General features: G+C 40.7%; 2 protein-coding genes across 3 annotated transcripts in view; one reads left to right on the top strand and one right to left on the bottom strand.

Annotated features, from left to right (window-relative positions):
- Positions 1-1,008: 1,008 nt before the first annotated feature.
- LOC127767062 (membrane-anchored ubiquitin-fold protein 1) lies at positions 1,009-4,704 on the bottom strand. 2 transcript variants are annotated; one of them, XM_052292277.1, is made up of 4 exons: positions 4,297-4,704; positions 4,054-4,211; positions 1,367-1,537; positions 1,009-1,285 (listed from the first exon to the last, which is right to left on the bottom strand). In XM_052292277.1, exons 2-4 carry the CDS (start codon positions 4,187-4,189, stop codon positions 1,230-1,232), a joined length of 363 nt encoding a protein of 120 aa, XP_052148237.1. In that variant the 5' UTR covers positions 4,190-4,211; positions 4,297-4,704; the 3' UTR covers positions 1,009-1,229. The 2 variants fall into 2 exon arrangements, with proteins under 2 accessions (XP_052148237.1, XP_052148238.1); XM_052292278.1 differs by having other exon boundaries at positions 1,367-1,534; positions 4,297-4,702.
- Positions 4,705-9,285: 4,581 nt separating this feature from the next.
- The window catches only part of LOC127767056 (putative cysteine-rich receptor-like protein kinase 31), a 14,838-nt gene continuing 9,027 nt past the window's right edge, over positions 9,286-15,096 (top strand). Inside the window, exons 1-2 of the mRNA XM_052292270.1 lie at positions 9,286-9,898; positions 11,768-11,908. Coding sequence (XP_052148230.1) covers positions 9,286-9,898; positions 11,768-11,908 — 754 coding nt within the window. The remainder of the gene's footprint in view (positions 9,899-11,767; positions 11,909-15,096) is intronic.

Genomic DNA, 15,096 nt, shown 5'->3' with positions numbered 1-15,096 from the left:
CATCAATTTTACATGATTGATCTTTTATTTTTTTTTGCTATTAATAGTCAAAGTTAAAAATGTTTGACTTGTCACTATGCTAAAAATGCTTATATTTTAGAACGGATGGAGTACTATTCTCGTTCTATAATTTATGCATTGCTGATGTGCCAAACGGGCCTTGCACACTACGGGGGTGTTTATATTTGTAAAATTTTGACGTGTCACATCAAATATTATATAGGGTATCGCATGGAGTGTTTGAGCACTAATAAAAAAACTAATTATAGAATCCGTAAGTAAACAGCGTGACGAATTTATTAAGCCTAATTAATCCATCATTAGCAAATGTTTACTGTAGTACCATATTATCAAATCATAGAACAATTAGGCTTAAAAGATTCATCTCGTAAATTAGTCGCAATCTGTGTAATTAGCTATTTAGCCTATATTTAATACTTCATGCAGGTGTTCAAATGTTCAATGGGACAGGGTGTAAAATTTTGGGGTGTGATCTAAACAGGCCCAACACTAGGATTCAGCTCCTACCAGACACTTTTTGCAACTTTACCCAAACTAGACTTTGAGCATTTTTCAGTTTTTCAAGACAAGAGCTGATACCGAACATAACAGATAATATCACCTAGTAAAAACCAGTAGTGCATTTTTCATGAACTACTCAACCAAAGCCTGCAGAATTTTCAGCTGAAATTACTTGATCCTACATTTGTTTTTGTAACTAGTATTATAATGCGCTGTCCCACGGAAAAGTAGTGGAAACAATATTACCACATAAGAATCAGAAGGCAATATATAGCTGATACTGCACATGATAATCTTGGTACTGATGGTACATTATCGCACAATAACAAAGTTTACCAGTATTGCCATCTGGAAATCACAACTGACTGAGTTCTGTCTTTATCGATGATGCCCTGTTTCAGAAAGTTCATCTGAAGCACTAACAGGCTTGCACCAAACACAATTGAGCAAAGGGTCAAACATATAAGAGACTCTAGAATGCAAGAGTTGGATGAGATGGAACGAATTTAGATTTTAGACCAATAACTTCAAGTCATGTACTCGATGCAACTCAGGATTTTGGGCAATGAGCCACCCATAATACAGTGAAAGAAAAATGAAAGGAGAAAGCGCCTCAGGCATCATACAACACTCTAGCAAGAGCCAAAAAAGGGGAGGAGTTCAATAGCTGACACTTCCTCGCTGTACTGCTACTATTCACAAAGCTGTCACATGATGGAACAACCACACCTGAAATCCTTTGGCTTCTTGGCTACTATTTTATCTGTTGACAGTTGATGAAAAATAAAATAATTAAAATAATAATTACAACACTGCATAACCTTGCAAAAGATAGAACACTTACTGGACTGTTTGTCTGAAGTAGGAGCACGAACTACGACATGCATTGTTGTCAATCCAGAGAAGTCACAAATTGGGCTTTTGCATTCTGAAAGGGTTTTGTTGTTCTCCAATATCTTCCCAGCATTAATAAGCTTGAGGTCATTTACAGTCCTTGGGCCCTTTTCCTTATCTGCTGGGGGTACAAAAAATAAGTCATAAGCAATATTCACTAAAAGCTAAGGCACATAGCTCATAATAGTTGGCAATATAAGAATCATCACTAATCTCGTATGGCATTTCACATGGTAAAAAAGAAAATATAACAATAAAAATATTTTTCGTCCTCATTGGCCAGCAATTTGTAGAATTTGCAAGTTTCACACGTTCACAACCAATGGTTATTTTGTAGCGTAAAATCCAGTGGTATATATCTTTATTTTCGTATATATGATAGCATGAAGTTATCCCATCTATAAGAGTAGACATTAATGTGTACGCAAATAGTTAGGCTAGCAGAATAGATCACCTCACCAAGTGACAAAGTAACTACAACAAATTATTGATATATTGACCATGTTCCAAAAATGACATTCACACTCCCCGAAACTACAAACAACCAAGTTTGACTACAATTGAGCAACTGAATGAGCCACATAGCAATAAATGTAAAAAAACTGGACAACTTTTGAGTTTGGAAAGTAGCCAATTCTGACTGATCTGCAGAGAAAATTAGCTAGTTTCTAGAAGATTCCAGCTTAATGGGTTCCAAATCAGTCATTTAAATTTTAATTGCTGCATAGCTTAGCACCTTCTGGATATTCAAGGGGGATATTATCTGTTAGTAGAAAGTAGAAGCTAGACAGCAACAGTTTTTTCTTTTTTTGTAGAGCAGGATAACCGCTCATAAAGGCTCTGTTCGGCTGCCATTATTTTCACTGTGGTGCAGCCAACAAGCACAGTGTGTTGTTTCTTCCGGCTGTGGCAGTGCAGCGGCGGTACAAAGCAGCCAAACAGGCCCAAAATGTACCCACGTTACATCTAAAAGTACCCCCTGTATACTCTCCATTGCGGGGCATTATAGATACTACCATTTGCTGCATATCTAGTGGAAGCCACAAACTATCCAGTCAAATATGTGATGGCATCCACATTCTTACAAGGTTATATTCAGTTATCTTACCATTATCTTGATTGCAGGATACATATCCCATATTTCACAATGATGCATCTCAAATTTCTGAATAAACAAATCATGATAAAATATAAACTACTAATATGTGAATACGACGTAAAGAAAATTACTTTCGGTGTCACCCTAGTAGTTCACTGCAATGTCTAAAGCTCAACTGCTCCCACAGAACTTCCAGCAAGTACTAGCCTAGGGAGACTCTTATGTCCCTGCCCCTTTATTACTTTTCCCACTTATTCCTAACTAAAATCAATTGGTAACAGTTGGTTCTTGACCAGCTAGATCTCAAGCCATCAAAAAGCAACCTCAAACACCTACTATTGCTGCATTTTGGAGCTGATTCAAAATGCATCCAACTGCCCACCTTGCACGTGTAGAGGTTGTCATCAATCAATTGATCAGTCACCATCCTTCTCCGAGGCTGTGTTATTGTGTCTTGTGTTTAATGCTGAGGTTCAGCTGTTATAGTATTTCATCAAAATGGTCTCTGTCTGCTATGAGAGGAATGGAGCCTGTGAGAGTGTGATTGCACTTTCAATATTGTTTTCTTTTTGCTGCCATGTCTCAACAAACTGCCCAATTTATGCTTAGTTTCCATACTTTGAAACCATAAAAATTGAGCTGATTAAACTTTCCTCCCAATTAGCAGCAGCATATCACCTTTCACCATGCCCAAGATTGTCAAGCATTTGTACCAATTTTGAAGCCCAGGATGAGAACAAATAATACTAACTTTGGAGCAAATGGTATGTAAGCAGTGACACTGAAATATGAATAGATAAAAAGGTGTGGGATTTTGGATCTTATAGCTTGGAACTTTGGTCTGTTAGACCTATAAACATGTCTTACTTCTTAATATTACCGCAAGCAGCTTAGCAGTCAAAACCAGGAATAATTATAACTCCACAAATGTGCAGCACTTTTATCAAGCAATTCTACTTTCCCAGCTGCTCCATTAGAAGGTCCCCTAAAAAGCGCTTACCCGGTTACACGGTATCAGTTCATGAAATTCATCTTCCCTACCTACTCTATAGTTCTAACTTGTACTACATCAGTTTTGTTCCTCCTAATCGTTCCGTATTTAACTTATATCTGTAGTACCGGCTTGTCAAATGAAATATATCTCTATGAAGCATTGATTTTGCCGCAAACAATCATTCATCAAATTGAACCTCAGTACAGAAAAAACAGCAGCTATAGCAACAAACCTATCCGACTCTGACTGTGACAGCAACCTGAACAAAGATTGAACTCCTATGACATAGTGGCCCAGTTGTTCGAGCCACCTGCTCCAATAATTGGCTCACCATCCTGCAGTATTGGCCCCCCTGATGGCGACCCTGCAGTGCTGTACATCTCAAGATTCCAAGCTAAATTGGTCGCAGAAAGAACCCGGGAGGGGGGCGAAAGCGACCGCCACATCGACGCCGATCACACGAACGCTGTGGCCACTACCACTCACCCGGCGCCATTGCCAAGAAACCAAAAAAAAAAGCTTTATCGAGTAGAAGAGAGAAAACCTTTAGGCCATTGAGCAACGATGGATTCCTTGAGCGTGGCGACGGTGGAGGCCGCCGGGTACCTCTTGGGCCCGATGTCGGTGCCGTCCGGCAGCCGGAACTTGATCTCGAACTGCTCCTGCACGCCGCCGGACATCTCCGAGCCCCCCCAACGCCAGCTGATGACAACAACAATAGAAAAAAAGCATCTGCTTCAAGAACAAGGGAATACTACTACTACTACTATAATAAATAAATAATTACCAAATTTCTGGGCAGAAAGCGAGGAATCCGGGGGGGACGGAGAAGGCGGGGGCTCAAATCTGGATGAGAAGGGATGGATCAAGAAACCAGGGAGGGTGGGGAGGAGGAAGGATCATAGGAGTGGAGGGGCATGGGGGAAGTAGTACTAGTAGCTAGGCCAAGTGCCCAAGGGGGAAGGAGGAAGACGAAGAGGAGGAGGAGGGAGATTTGGAGTGGGGAGAGGAGAGGGGGGAGGTGTGGGGGGGCTCAAAAACAAAAGGAAACGAGGCAGCCGCCGGCGGCATCTGCTGTGCGCGACAGGATGGAAAGAAGACAGCCACCACCACAGCCTCGTCGTCTCGTCTTCTTCTTTTTTTTTTTCTTGGCTTGCGAGCCAACACCACCGCGCACCGCGTTTGGAGTTGGAGTTGGACCGGCTGTCCACACAAAACGGTTGCGCTGGCTCGTGGGGAACCGGGGGATTGCGCTGCTTCGACGGCTCCGTTTAGACCAAGTTTAATAGGTTAGCCCACTACTAACTCCAAATCATCTATAGCCAATATAATAATTAATTTATATAATAGTTGTTTACTATATTATTAATACCTGGTCCTATCTGTCATACACACATTATGTCTTGGAGTCCGTGTTGCAACCGGCTACATATCTTTAGCCTGCTGCTCTTCTCTCTCTTCCTTTATCTCTTTAAAATATGTTTATAGTTGGCTATAGCCTGCTATTGTACCTGCTATTAGTTTCCAAAAAAATTTGGCAAAATTTGCTCTAGAACACCTAAAAATTATGTAATTGGTTGGGAGACACTGTAAAATCGCGTCGTTGCTGATGGACATCACAAATTTTAATTTTATGTAATTTGCTGTAGGACACCCGAGACAATATTTTATCATTTCTTATCAAAAAGAGGAGAGAGAAATTTCAAAAAGACAAAATTTCCCTTAGCCTATTTAATCCCCATTGTCAGCAGCCGCTTCCTAGCTTCGCTCGCCAACTGCCGCCGTCGAAGCCGCTGCAGCCAGCTCACTAATCGTCATCGAAGCTATCACTGCCACCCGCTTCCCAGCGCTGCCCGCCGTTGCCTCCATTACCGCAGCCGTCGGGCTCATCGACCATCATCGAAGCCGCCGCCGCCGCTCGCTGCTGCCTCCGCTGTCACCTCCGCCGCCGCCTCCACAACCAACGACGCTGCTACCTCCACAATCGGCGATGCAGCCACATCACCGCCGCACGGCGTGCCCGATCCGCCCTTAGACCCACTCATCCCTGCCACGACATTGCTGTTGGGCGTCGTCGTCAGGCTAAGCGCCGGGTGTGTGCAGGTGCTGAAGATCCCGCACGAGAAGAGTGCCCACGGCGACAGCTTGAGCCTCGCCACACTGTCAGTGGCAGCCGCCCAACGCCATCAGATCCAGCCTCCCGAAGTCAGCCTGGAGCCACCGCGCTCCTGGCGTGGTCGCGCCCACGGAGCTCGGTCGCTCTTGCCTGCGCGCTAACGCCGCCCAAGGCGCTGCACCGGTCCGCACCGTCGCCGGTGCTATCCCTCTCCCTCGGGCTCACTTGAAGAATTAGAAGAGAGCGAAAGAATGAGAGAGAGAAGAATAAGGAAGAATAAAGAAAAATAATTCAAAGGGTAGAACCCGTACTTACCAACAGTTTCTATCTCCTATTCCTCCAAAACTAATAAAATAATGCCGTGGGTGTCCAGGAGCTAATTACCAGTTTTTTACGATGCCCTATAGCAAATACGTATTTTTACGGTGTCCCCTAACTAATTACATGTTTTTTGGATGTCCTATATTTGCCAAATTTTTTTTTCAAAAACATCACATCGAATCTTTGGACAAATGCATGAAGCATTAAATATAGATTTTTTTTAAAAAAAACAATTGCATAGCTAGGGGGAAAATCGCGAGACGAATCTTTTGAGCCTAATTAGTCAATAATTAGACATAAGTGCTACAGTAACCCACATGTGGTAATGTAGAATTAATTAGGCTCAAAAGATTCGTCTCGTGGTTTCCAGGCGAGTTATGAAATTAGTTTTTTCATTCGTATCCAAAAACCTCTTTCGACATCCGGTCAAACATCCGAGGTGACACCCGGAGAATTTCTTTTCACAAACTAAATAGGCCTGGAACATTTTTAGAGCCGCGAACGGAAATTTTTTTTACGTGTCACATCAAATATACGAACACGTATTTGAAGTATTAAATATAGATTAATAACAAAACAAATTATAGATTTCGCCTGGAAACTCCGAGACGAATTTATTAATATTGTAGCAGCACATTGTCAAATTATAGCGTAATTAGGCTTAAAAGATTTGTCTCACAATTTACACGAACTCTGTGTAATTAGTTTTTTTCTATATTTAATACTCCATGCATGTGTCTAAACATTCGATGTGACAGGGTGAAAAAATTTTGTTTGAGAACTAAACAGGCCTTAGTACTCCCTCCGTTTCAGGTACATTTTGACTTTCATCAAAGTCAAATTGTTCCAAATTTAACTAAGCTAATATACAAATATATAATATTTATAATACTAAATTAGTTTCATCAAATCAATAATTAAATATGTTTTTACAATAAATTTATTTTGGGTTGAAAATATTACTATTTTTTCTATAAATTTGGTCAAACTTAAAACAGTTTAACTTTTAGCAAAGTTAAGATATCTTACGGAGGGTGTAGTATATAATTTTTTTTTCTGTCCGCGTTCGGCCTCGGTGTAATCCTTTTTCGGAATTGCTAGACAGTTTTTTTTAGAGAAATTTTCGATTTTTGCTGATGTCTATTTTTTTCATTACGACACGTACGAAGACACATCATGGTGAGGAGGTCGCCATACAAATATGCATGTAGGATGCCGGCATGAACCTAACCATCTTTGCATTTTAGCTAAGGTTAGTTTTTTTTTTCTTGGAGCTAGGCCTATTCCTTTTCGCCTCACGCGGCCTACTAGGCATTGTGGGCTTTATGAGTACAAAAATTCTAAAATTTTCATGCACAAAGTTTATATGTGTAAGTTTGTTTCTATAGTACATTTCACACATAAAGATCTTTTGTATAAAAACTATATGCTATGCATAAACATGTTTTTGGCTAATATGTTAGTCGCTGTCTCACTGATTTAAAACCAGGTCGTGCTCCTTTGCAACGGGACCTCGGCCCTGTTTGGTTCCATGTAGGCTAATTTGAGGCTAAAGTGAATTAGCCCCCCTCAAAACATTAGCCCTCCAAGGGGTGATAATGGGGCTAATTTTGTGTGGGGACCATCAAAAAGCAGCTCTCTCTCTCCCTCTCTCTCCTATCTTTCTACTCTCTCTCTTCACCTTTTAGCCTTAAATTAGCCCATGGATCCAAACATACCATCTTAGGCTAATGTTTAGCCTATCAATACATGACTAAACATTAGCTCTTAAAATTAGCTTTTGGCTAATCTTCCAAACAGGGCCCTCCTCTCTCACACCCGCAAATGTATCCCTAACATATTTAAAGAGATGGAGACGAGTGGCAATTTCATGGCTCACCTAGAAGCGTTTAAAAACGTATTTATGTGTGTAATAGTCGTACGCATCAGGACTCTATATGACTTAAAAAAATAATCTCAAATAAAATGTGGTATATTTTTACTATATTTGGATGTGGCATAATGGTTAAGAACCCTTTGTTTTCGTTCGGCATTATATTATCGCTGAAGTCAAATATTCGTATGTCCTACAAAGGGTTGTCGCTGATTCACTGTCAATAGATCGAAGTTTGTAAGATCTAAGAAAGGGTAGTGCTTGATGAAGGGAAAAGAGAATACAGTTTTGGTTTTAAATAAGTGTTATTGGCACATCCTTTTCTTTGCATGAAGGGGTTTAGCGTGTCCATGGTTCCATTCTTCAACTGGGTTGTTTTTAGCTTCTTTTTTTTTTGTCAGACACTAGTTTACATTGTAGGAGGCTGAAAGCCTGAAAGCTCCAATGTGTCTTAAAACTGCCATGTTTAATTGCAAACCACTATCTTGCTTGCATCATATAGGATCAAAACCACCGTGGATTGAGCTGGAGACCATATATTCGATTTTAAAATGTTGAGATTGAGAGTGATTTCTGTGTTGGATGTTACAGTTTAGGTTGTAGTCTCTTGATTCAGTCAAATATATAACGTTTTTCTTACACTAAGATAGTGTTTGAGTGAGCAAGAAAGGGTGAGAAAGTTTTTCGTTTTCCAAGCGCACGCTTCCCGAATTGCCAAATATATAGTGTGTTTCCTTAAAAGAAAATTATATATGAAAGTTACTTTAAACAATTATATTAATCCATTTTTCAAGTTTGGAACAATTAATACTCAATTTTATCATGCGCTAACGGTTCATCTCGTTTTGCATATCTTCTGAACCTTATCCTCTCCCCTCATGTCATGTATTATACTCCCTCCGTACTCGTAAAGGAAGTCGTTTAGGATAATGTTTAAGTCAAATCTTGAGAATATAGATTATGAATAACTCTCAAGTTGTTGAGTTTGAAAATATAAAAATTATAGGGGCAATTGCAAATTTACCACTATTTTGAATCGTTATTGCAAGACTGTCACTAGAAAATTGCAAGACTGCACTAGAACTATCATTTAAGTGGCATCCTTACAAAATTGAAAAAACCGGTGGCAAATTTGTAAATGCCCCAAAATTATATGAATAGATTTGTCTTGAAAAATACTTTCATAAAAGTATACATATATCACTTTTTAATAAATATTTTTATAGAAATAAGAAGTCAAAGTTATGTTTTAGAGACCGTGTCACTCTCCAAAACGACTTGAGTAAGGAGGGAGTATTTCTCAAAAAATTATATATTGTTGACTAAAGAGGGAGTAGTTCTGAACAAGACATCACTTTGGGAGCTAAACTGAACTTAGAAAATAAAAACTAGGGACACACACAAATAAACCTTGTGCTTGAGCAGCCGTAGTAGTGACGCTGCACCCGCATCCGCATGCACCAGTCATGGCGATATCAACATTCTACTGCCTTCTCCTCCTCTTCCATTTCTTCGCCTTCCTCTCCTCGATCAGAACCGCCGGCGATGTGACGGCGATCGCCTTCGGCAGCGAAGAAGAAGAAGAACACGCCGTGGCGATCACTGCGAGCGGCCCGTCGTCACCGTCGACACCGCTGCCGGTCGCGATGGGCGGCGCCATGGCCGGCTTCGGGTTCTTGTTCCCCAATCTCCGGCTTCTCCGCGGCTTCCCGGCGGTGCAAGAGTTGCACGCGAACAAGGGCAGCGGCGGCGGCGGTGTGGCGGTCTGGGGCTCGAGCATCCCTTGGTGGGAGTGGGACAACCCCGCCGCGCCTTCCGCGCTCCGAGCCGCGCTCTGCCGCCTTTACGCCGAGGCGTACTGCGGGTCGTTCTGCAGCAGGAGGATTCATGGAGCCGACGCGGTGGAGGAGGAGAAGGAGAAGAAGAAGAAGCTTCGCGTGCTGCGCTACGACGCCGACGCGGCCGTGGGCGGCGACGACGACGACGAGCTGCAGCAGTGCAGGCTGAGGTGCGTTGCCGTTGTCGATCTCCCCTGCCACGCTCTAGGTAGAGGCGGCGTCCACACTGCCTACTATTCAGGTATCAACTCTTGATTTGTGTTTCTTTAGATTATCAACTCTTGATTTGTTGATTGTACAGTAATTTGTCCCTGCTATCTTTTCTTTTAGATAATGGGTAGAATTTGGATTTTTTTTTAAAGAAGCTACTACCACTTATTATAGACTTGTTGGTTCAATTAAGTGCAATAATTAAACCATGACATTCTAATGAAGTTCAAAGTTCGCCAAAATTTTACATGCATGTTGACTCCAGTTCCAGCATTTTTGTTTCACAATTCACAAACCTCTGTGCCCAAAACCAAAGCTAATATATATTAACTTAAAAAGTATATGCAAATACGACTTAGTTAGGGATTTATAAAAAATAATATAAGTTCTACTAAGCCATAAAACTCAACATAAAAGAGGTATTTATACTTATTGTGGGTTGTACCCGTCTAAGGTATTTGTAGAGTGTAAGAATCGTTGATGCTAGGGTATACGTAAGATTGAGATAGATAGACGAGACGAGAGACGGATATTTTTATATAGGTAATAACCCTACTCCTGTTAGCCGAAGCTAATGTTGCATTTATATATCAATATAGCACGAGTACAATATTTGAGATAATCTAATCTAGTTTCTGTTATGCTAGAGGCATAGAGCTCTTACATGTGGTCGATGGCTGATATAGTTTGCTTCCTCGAATATGAACTTGGTTAGATTGAAGGTCGCCTTAGATCCCTCTTTGTTGGCCTATGTTTCTCCACATTGGGTTTGTCTTGACTTGCACCGGTGTATGTTGGCTTGTCTTGGATGTTTAGACCTGTTTTGGCATCCTCTCTCTCCTCCAGAGGGATCTTGTATTTTATAACCTCAGGTGTTCCACCCTCGACAGTTACACACTCAGGTGGTCGGGATATTCACCCTCGACAGTTCTATTGTCCAAGTAAAGCTAGGGAACCAAGCATGGATATGATCCGAGCAGTTCCTGTTGTGTTCAAGTAGGACTTTGTTTCTTTTTCTTTATCCGGAACACCTTCCATGTATGAGACTTGCTTCCGTATAAGATTTTATATATAGTGGGTTCCGTCGGGGCTAACAGAAAAGTATTAGGTATGTATTATCCATAACACTATATTGTCAATACTAAATATGTTTTAGTCAATATACACCAATAATCAAACTTTGGTTTTAACAAAACACAAAATATAAACAACACTCCAAAGATATTTAGCAAAATGGCAATCAAATAAAAGATGATTGGTAGTTTCATCATACGTATAAAAGCAACAATTTTTTACTACCATCCTAATACCGTTTTGCTAAATTACCCTTGTTCAGACTACCCTTTTAACATATATCACATAAAGATTGTTGTATCGACTTTGGCCTGCAATGCCGGCATTTGCCACATAGAAGATGATGTTGGTTTCCTAAAGATACTTCCACGGTATTATAATTTATGAGATTAGTTTTCCTGGCCTGGTGATATTTTTAATTAGTATCCTAACTACCATGTAGCAAGAGTGGTCAATAAGCAACCAATCATGCATGATAAATATATCATCATTTCGAAATAATTCAGTTTTGATAAAAGTCACCAATTTTTGATCAACAGTATTTATTTAGCATCAAAGTTGTATGCATTTACCGTTATTGCTTATGTAAACATAGTAGCTAAATAATCCCAACGTGTTACCTTTACTAGTATCTTACATTTAAACTTATTTTGCTTTGATCTTGCATAAAAAATAGTTATACTTTATCCTCGGTCACCATATGAAGGCTGTGGCCTGTGGGTGTGTAACTTGAGGCAGCAATATAGCAATGTGCACGCTTTGTTAATTCGTGTGTACTTTTCTTGCACATCTTGTCTAATGTTATGTGTACCTGTCGTGGTATCAGTGATTTTTGACAGGTTGCGATGGCTGGTTATGAATCCATTATCACTACAACCATTATTGGTACTGCTTATTGCGACAACTTGGATCGTCGATTATTTTCTTCTGAAAAATAGGATGGACAATGAAAGGGGAACTGAAATCAGTAAGTTCACTTTTTTCTAAAAGTTAAAAAAACGGTACATAACATTTTGTAAATACAAAAATATACTTGTAAAATTTCATACTTAAGGTTAATAGACAAGGAATTAATGAGGTTGTTTGACCCCCTAACGAAACCTATTTTTAGGGGTGGCTAAAATGGGTTTGCAGAGTTGACAAAAGGCCTATAGAAATGTTGTTTCCAGTGGCGTTTGTCTTGCTAGTGAAAGGAATTTTCACGTTTTGATTTTTTCAGACAGGCCGAAAAAAATATTTCCAATTATTGTATGATGTGATTTCATACAAAATATACATGTGCCAATCAATCAATCAACTAATCTCAAGCCGACAGGTTTGCTGGGTTTCGATTGGACCACGTAGCGCTGTTAAATATTGAGATAAATCAAGCATTTACTAATGTGAAAAAAAGAGAGAAAAACTCACTTCTCCAGGACCAGAAACAGAGAGAGAGAAGGTTAACATATGAGAAATATAGAACCTTCTCAAATCTAAACTACAATGGAGAAAGCCAGAGCCTTCAAAAATATAAGGGCATGTTCACTTTGATCTAATTTTCAATCTTACCAAATTTTAGTAAAATTATCAAAAAATGGCTACATTTAGTTTGCTGCTAAATTTTGGTAACTATATAAGGAATCCTGCCAAAATTTTAGCAAGTTGCCAAAATTATACCAAAATTTTGGCAACTTGTCAAAATTGGTAAGGTTTTTTTTGGCATCAAAGTGAACAGGCCTTAAACTACTGTCTTAATCTCCTTCGGCAAAAATTCACACAGCAAATTTATCAAAAAAGAAAAAAATCACAGGGCAACTTAAAAGGAAGGGGAAAATGATGGTAAACACGTAAGGGGCCATATAGCGGTACGCCAACAGTCGTGCTGCCTTTCTAGTATTCCCTCCGTCCCAAACTACAGGGCACCACTTTTTTTTAAAGAAAATCACACTCGATAGCTTTTGATTAATAATCATATTAACTATATCTATAGCTATATCTATACTAAGTATTATTCATGCTATATCACTATATTCATATTTTAAAGTAATTTGATAATCATACTAACTATATCTATACTAAATATTATGCATGCTATATCACTATATTCATATTTTAAAGTAATTTGATGTGATGCTAATTTTATATTTATTGGGATCATCGAATGAAATAAAATACTGGTTAAAGTATGTTATTGAAAACCATGTAAAAAAAATATAGGCCTTATAATCTGGGACAGAGGGAGTAGTATATAGGATTTGAAGCCAGCACCTCCCTATCCACACATAGCCTGCGTACTATCTTACCTCAAAGGAGTCTCTTTTATTAGCACATACTATTATTCTTTTGACTTCTCTCGTTGAAAATTTGTAACTCTTTTACTTAAATTACCGTCAGGGCCTTTCCTGATAGTTTCCTTTTATAAATAAGAAAGAAAATGAGAATTATTTATAAATGGGAAATTTTGCTACAGGACGGACACCGTGACTTCGTGGTTTTAGCTATAGGACACCACACGAAGTAACTTTTGGGGGGAAAACACTTCCAAAAGTTAGATATTTGCTGGTGGATATCGCATACATAAAAGTAATAATTTTTGGTTGAAGAGGAGAGAGAAATCACGTGGAATGTTAGAAATGCCCTTGGGCCTACATGTCAGCGCTCCTTTCTCTCTTCTCTCTCTATCCGCTCCTTCACTTCTCTCTTTAATATCTTCTATCTCTATCCCACATATCAGCGACGACGATGGGCAGGCGAGGTCCGGCGGCGGCGGTGGCGGCAGTGGGAGGGTGAGGGCGGATCGGCCGAAGGCGAGGGTAGAGTGAACACGACCAGCGGCGCACGGAGGAGCGCTGGCGCCAGCCAGCGGCACGACCGAATAGCAGCGCCGGCCGGACAGCAGGTGAGGTTTGGTGGTGGCAGCTGCGTGTGCAGAAGCGGCGGCGCGGCCAGACGACGACGGCTGCAGCGCGCGGAGTAAGGAGGGAGGAGCGCCGTCGGCGGTCGGCACCACTGTCCAGGTGTGCCGCTGGCCGGAGCCGTCGCCCTCCCGTCGCTGCGGTCACTCTGCTCTTGCTCTCGCCCTCCCGCCGCCGGCGGCCGCCAGACCTCGCCTGCCCGCGCATCGTCGCTGACATGTGGGATAGAGAGAGAGGAGATTAGAGAGAGAAGTGAAGGAGGGGATAGAGAGAGAAGAGAGATAGGAGAGCTGACATGTGGGCCCAAGGGCATTTATGACATTTCATGCGATTTCTCTCTCATCTTCAACCAAGAATTATACATTAATGCGTGCGGTGTCCACCAGCAAATATCTAACTTTTGGGAATGTTTTCCCCCAAAAGTCACTTCGTGCGGTGTCCTACAGCTAAAACCGCGAAGTCACGGTGTCCTGTAGCAAAATTTTCCTTTATAAATTTACAAAGACCATACAACTAGATTTATATGTAGTATGTATCCAATCAAGAACTATCTGGTTTAGAACACTTCCATTCTACATGTAGCTAGAAGAACATCGTCTTTGAAATCTTTCTACCATCTCTGAACACTAGGAGCCACATTCTGAAAAAAAAATGGTGCATTCTTATGTTTCCACAAATGACAGCAAGGTATAAGACGTTTCTACTCCGTACAAACCAGAGTTCAGCCATTAAAACAAAAGGAGTTTGTTACACATGTTTGAAAGATCAATCAATTTTTTGGACTATGGCTGTATTTAGTTCAGCGTAAAGTTTGGATTTTGGTTGAAATTGGAGATGATGTGACTGAAAAGTTGTGTGTGTATGATAGATTGATGTGATGGAAAAGGAAAGTTTGGATCCAAACTTTGGATCTAAACACAGCCATATGCATCTTCTATCAACCTCCATCCATTCACACATGCATCTCTCTTCTCAACTGCACATGCTTACCATCTCCGCGGCCCTGCCCCACCTGCCCCGTTCCGTTTCATAGCCCTTGTGCTACCTAGTTTTGTTGTTGAATCCTAGCTAATTTTCCCTGACCCTTCTGCCGACCCATGGTTTGGATACACTCATACACATACTCACCCCACCCTAGACCCAAATATATTCTCATCATCATCATCGCCTTGGCACATCTTCACAGGAGACGAGGTTGCCTCTGTCTCTCGAGCACAACCACAACCACCAAGCACTGATGCACATCAATTTGTGCTCCAGT

Source organism: Oryza glaberrima, chromosome 3 (assembly GCF_000147395.1).
Source record: "Oryza glaberrima chromosome 3, OglaRS2, whole genome shotgun sequence".
Classification (NCBI taxonomy): domain Eukaryota; kingdom Viridiplantae; phylum Streptophyta; class Magnoliopsida; order Poales; family Poaceae; genus Oryza; species Oryza glaberrima.
The sequence above is the reverse complement of the archived record's forward strand: the minus strand, read 5'-3'. Positions and strand labels throughout refer to the sequence as shown.

Coding starts and splice junctions, on each gene's coding strand:
- LOC127767062 (XM_052292277.1), bottom strand. CDS start 4,189: ATGTCCGGCGGCGTGCAGGAGCAGTTCGAGATCAAGTTCCGGCTGCCG. Junction 1,538..4,053: donor CGTTGCTCAATGGCCTAAAG/GTTTTCTCTCTT, acceptor TTGTACCCCCAG/CAGATAAGGAAAAGGGCCCA. Junction 1,286..1,366: donor TACTTCAGACAAACAGTCCA/GTAAGTGTTCTA, acceptor AACTGTCAACAG/ATAAAATAGTAGCCAAGAAG.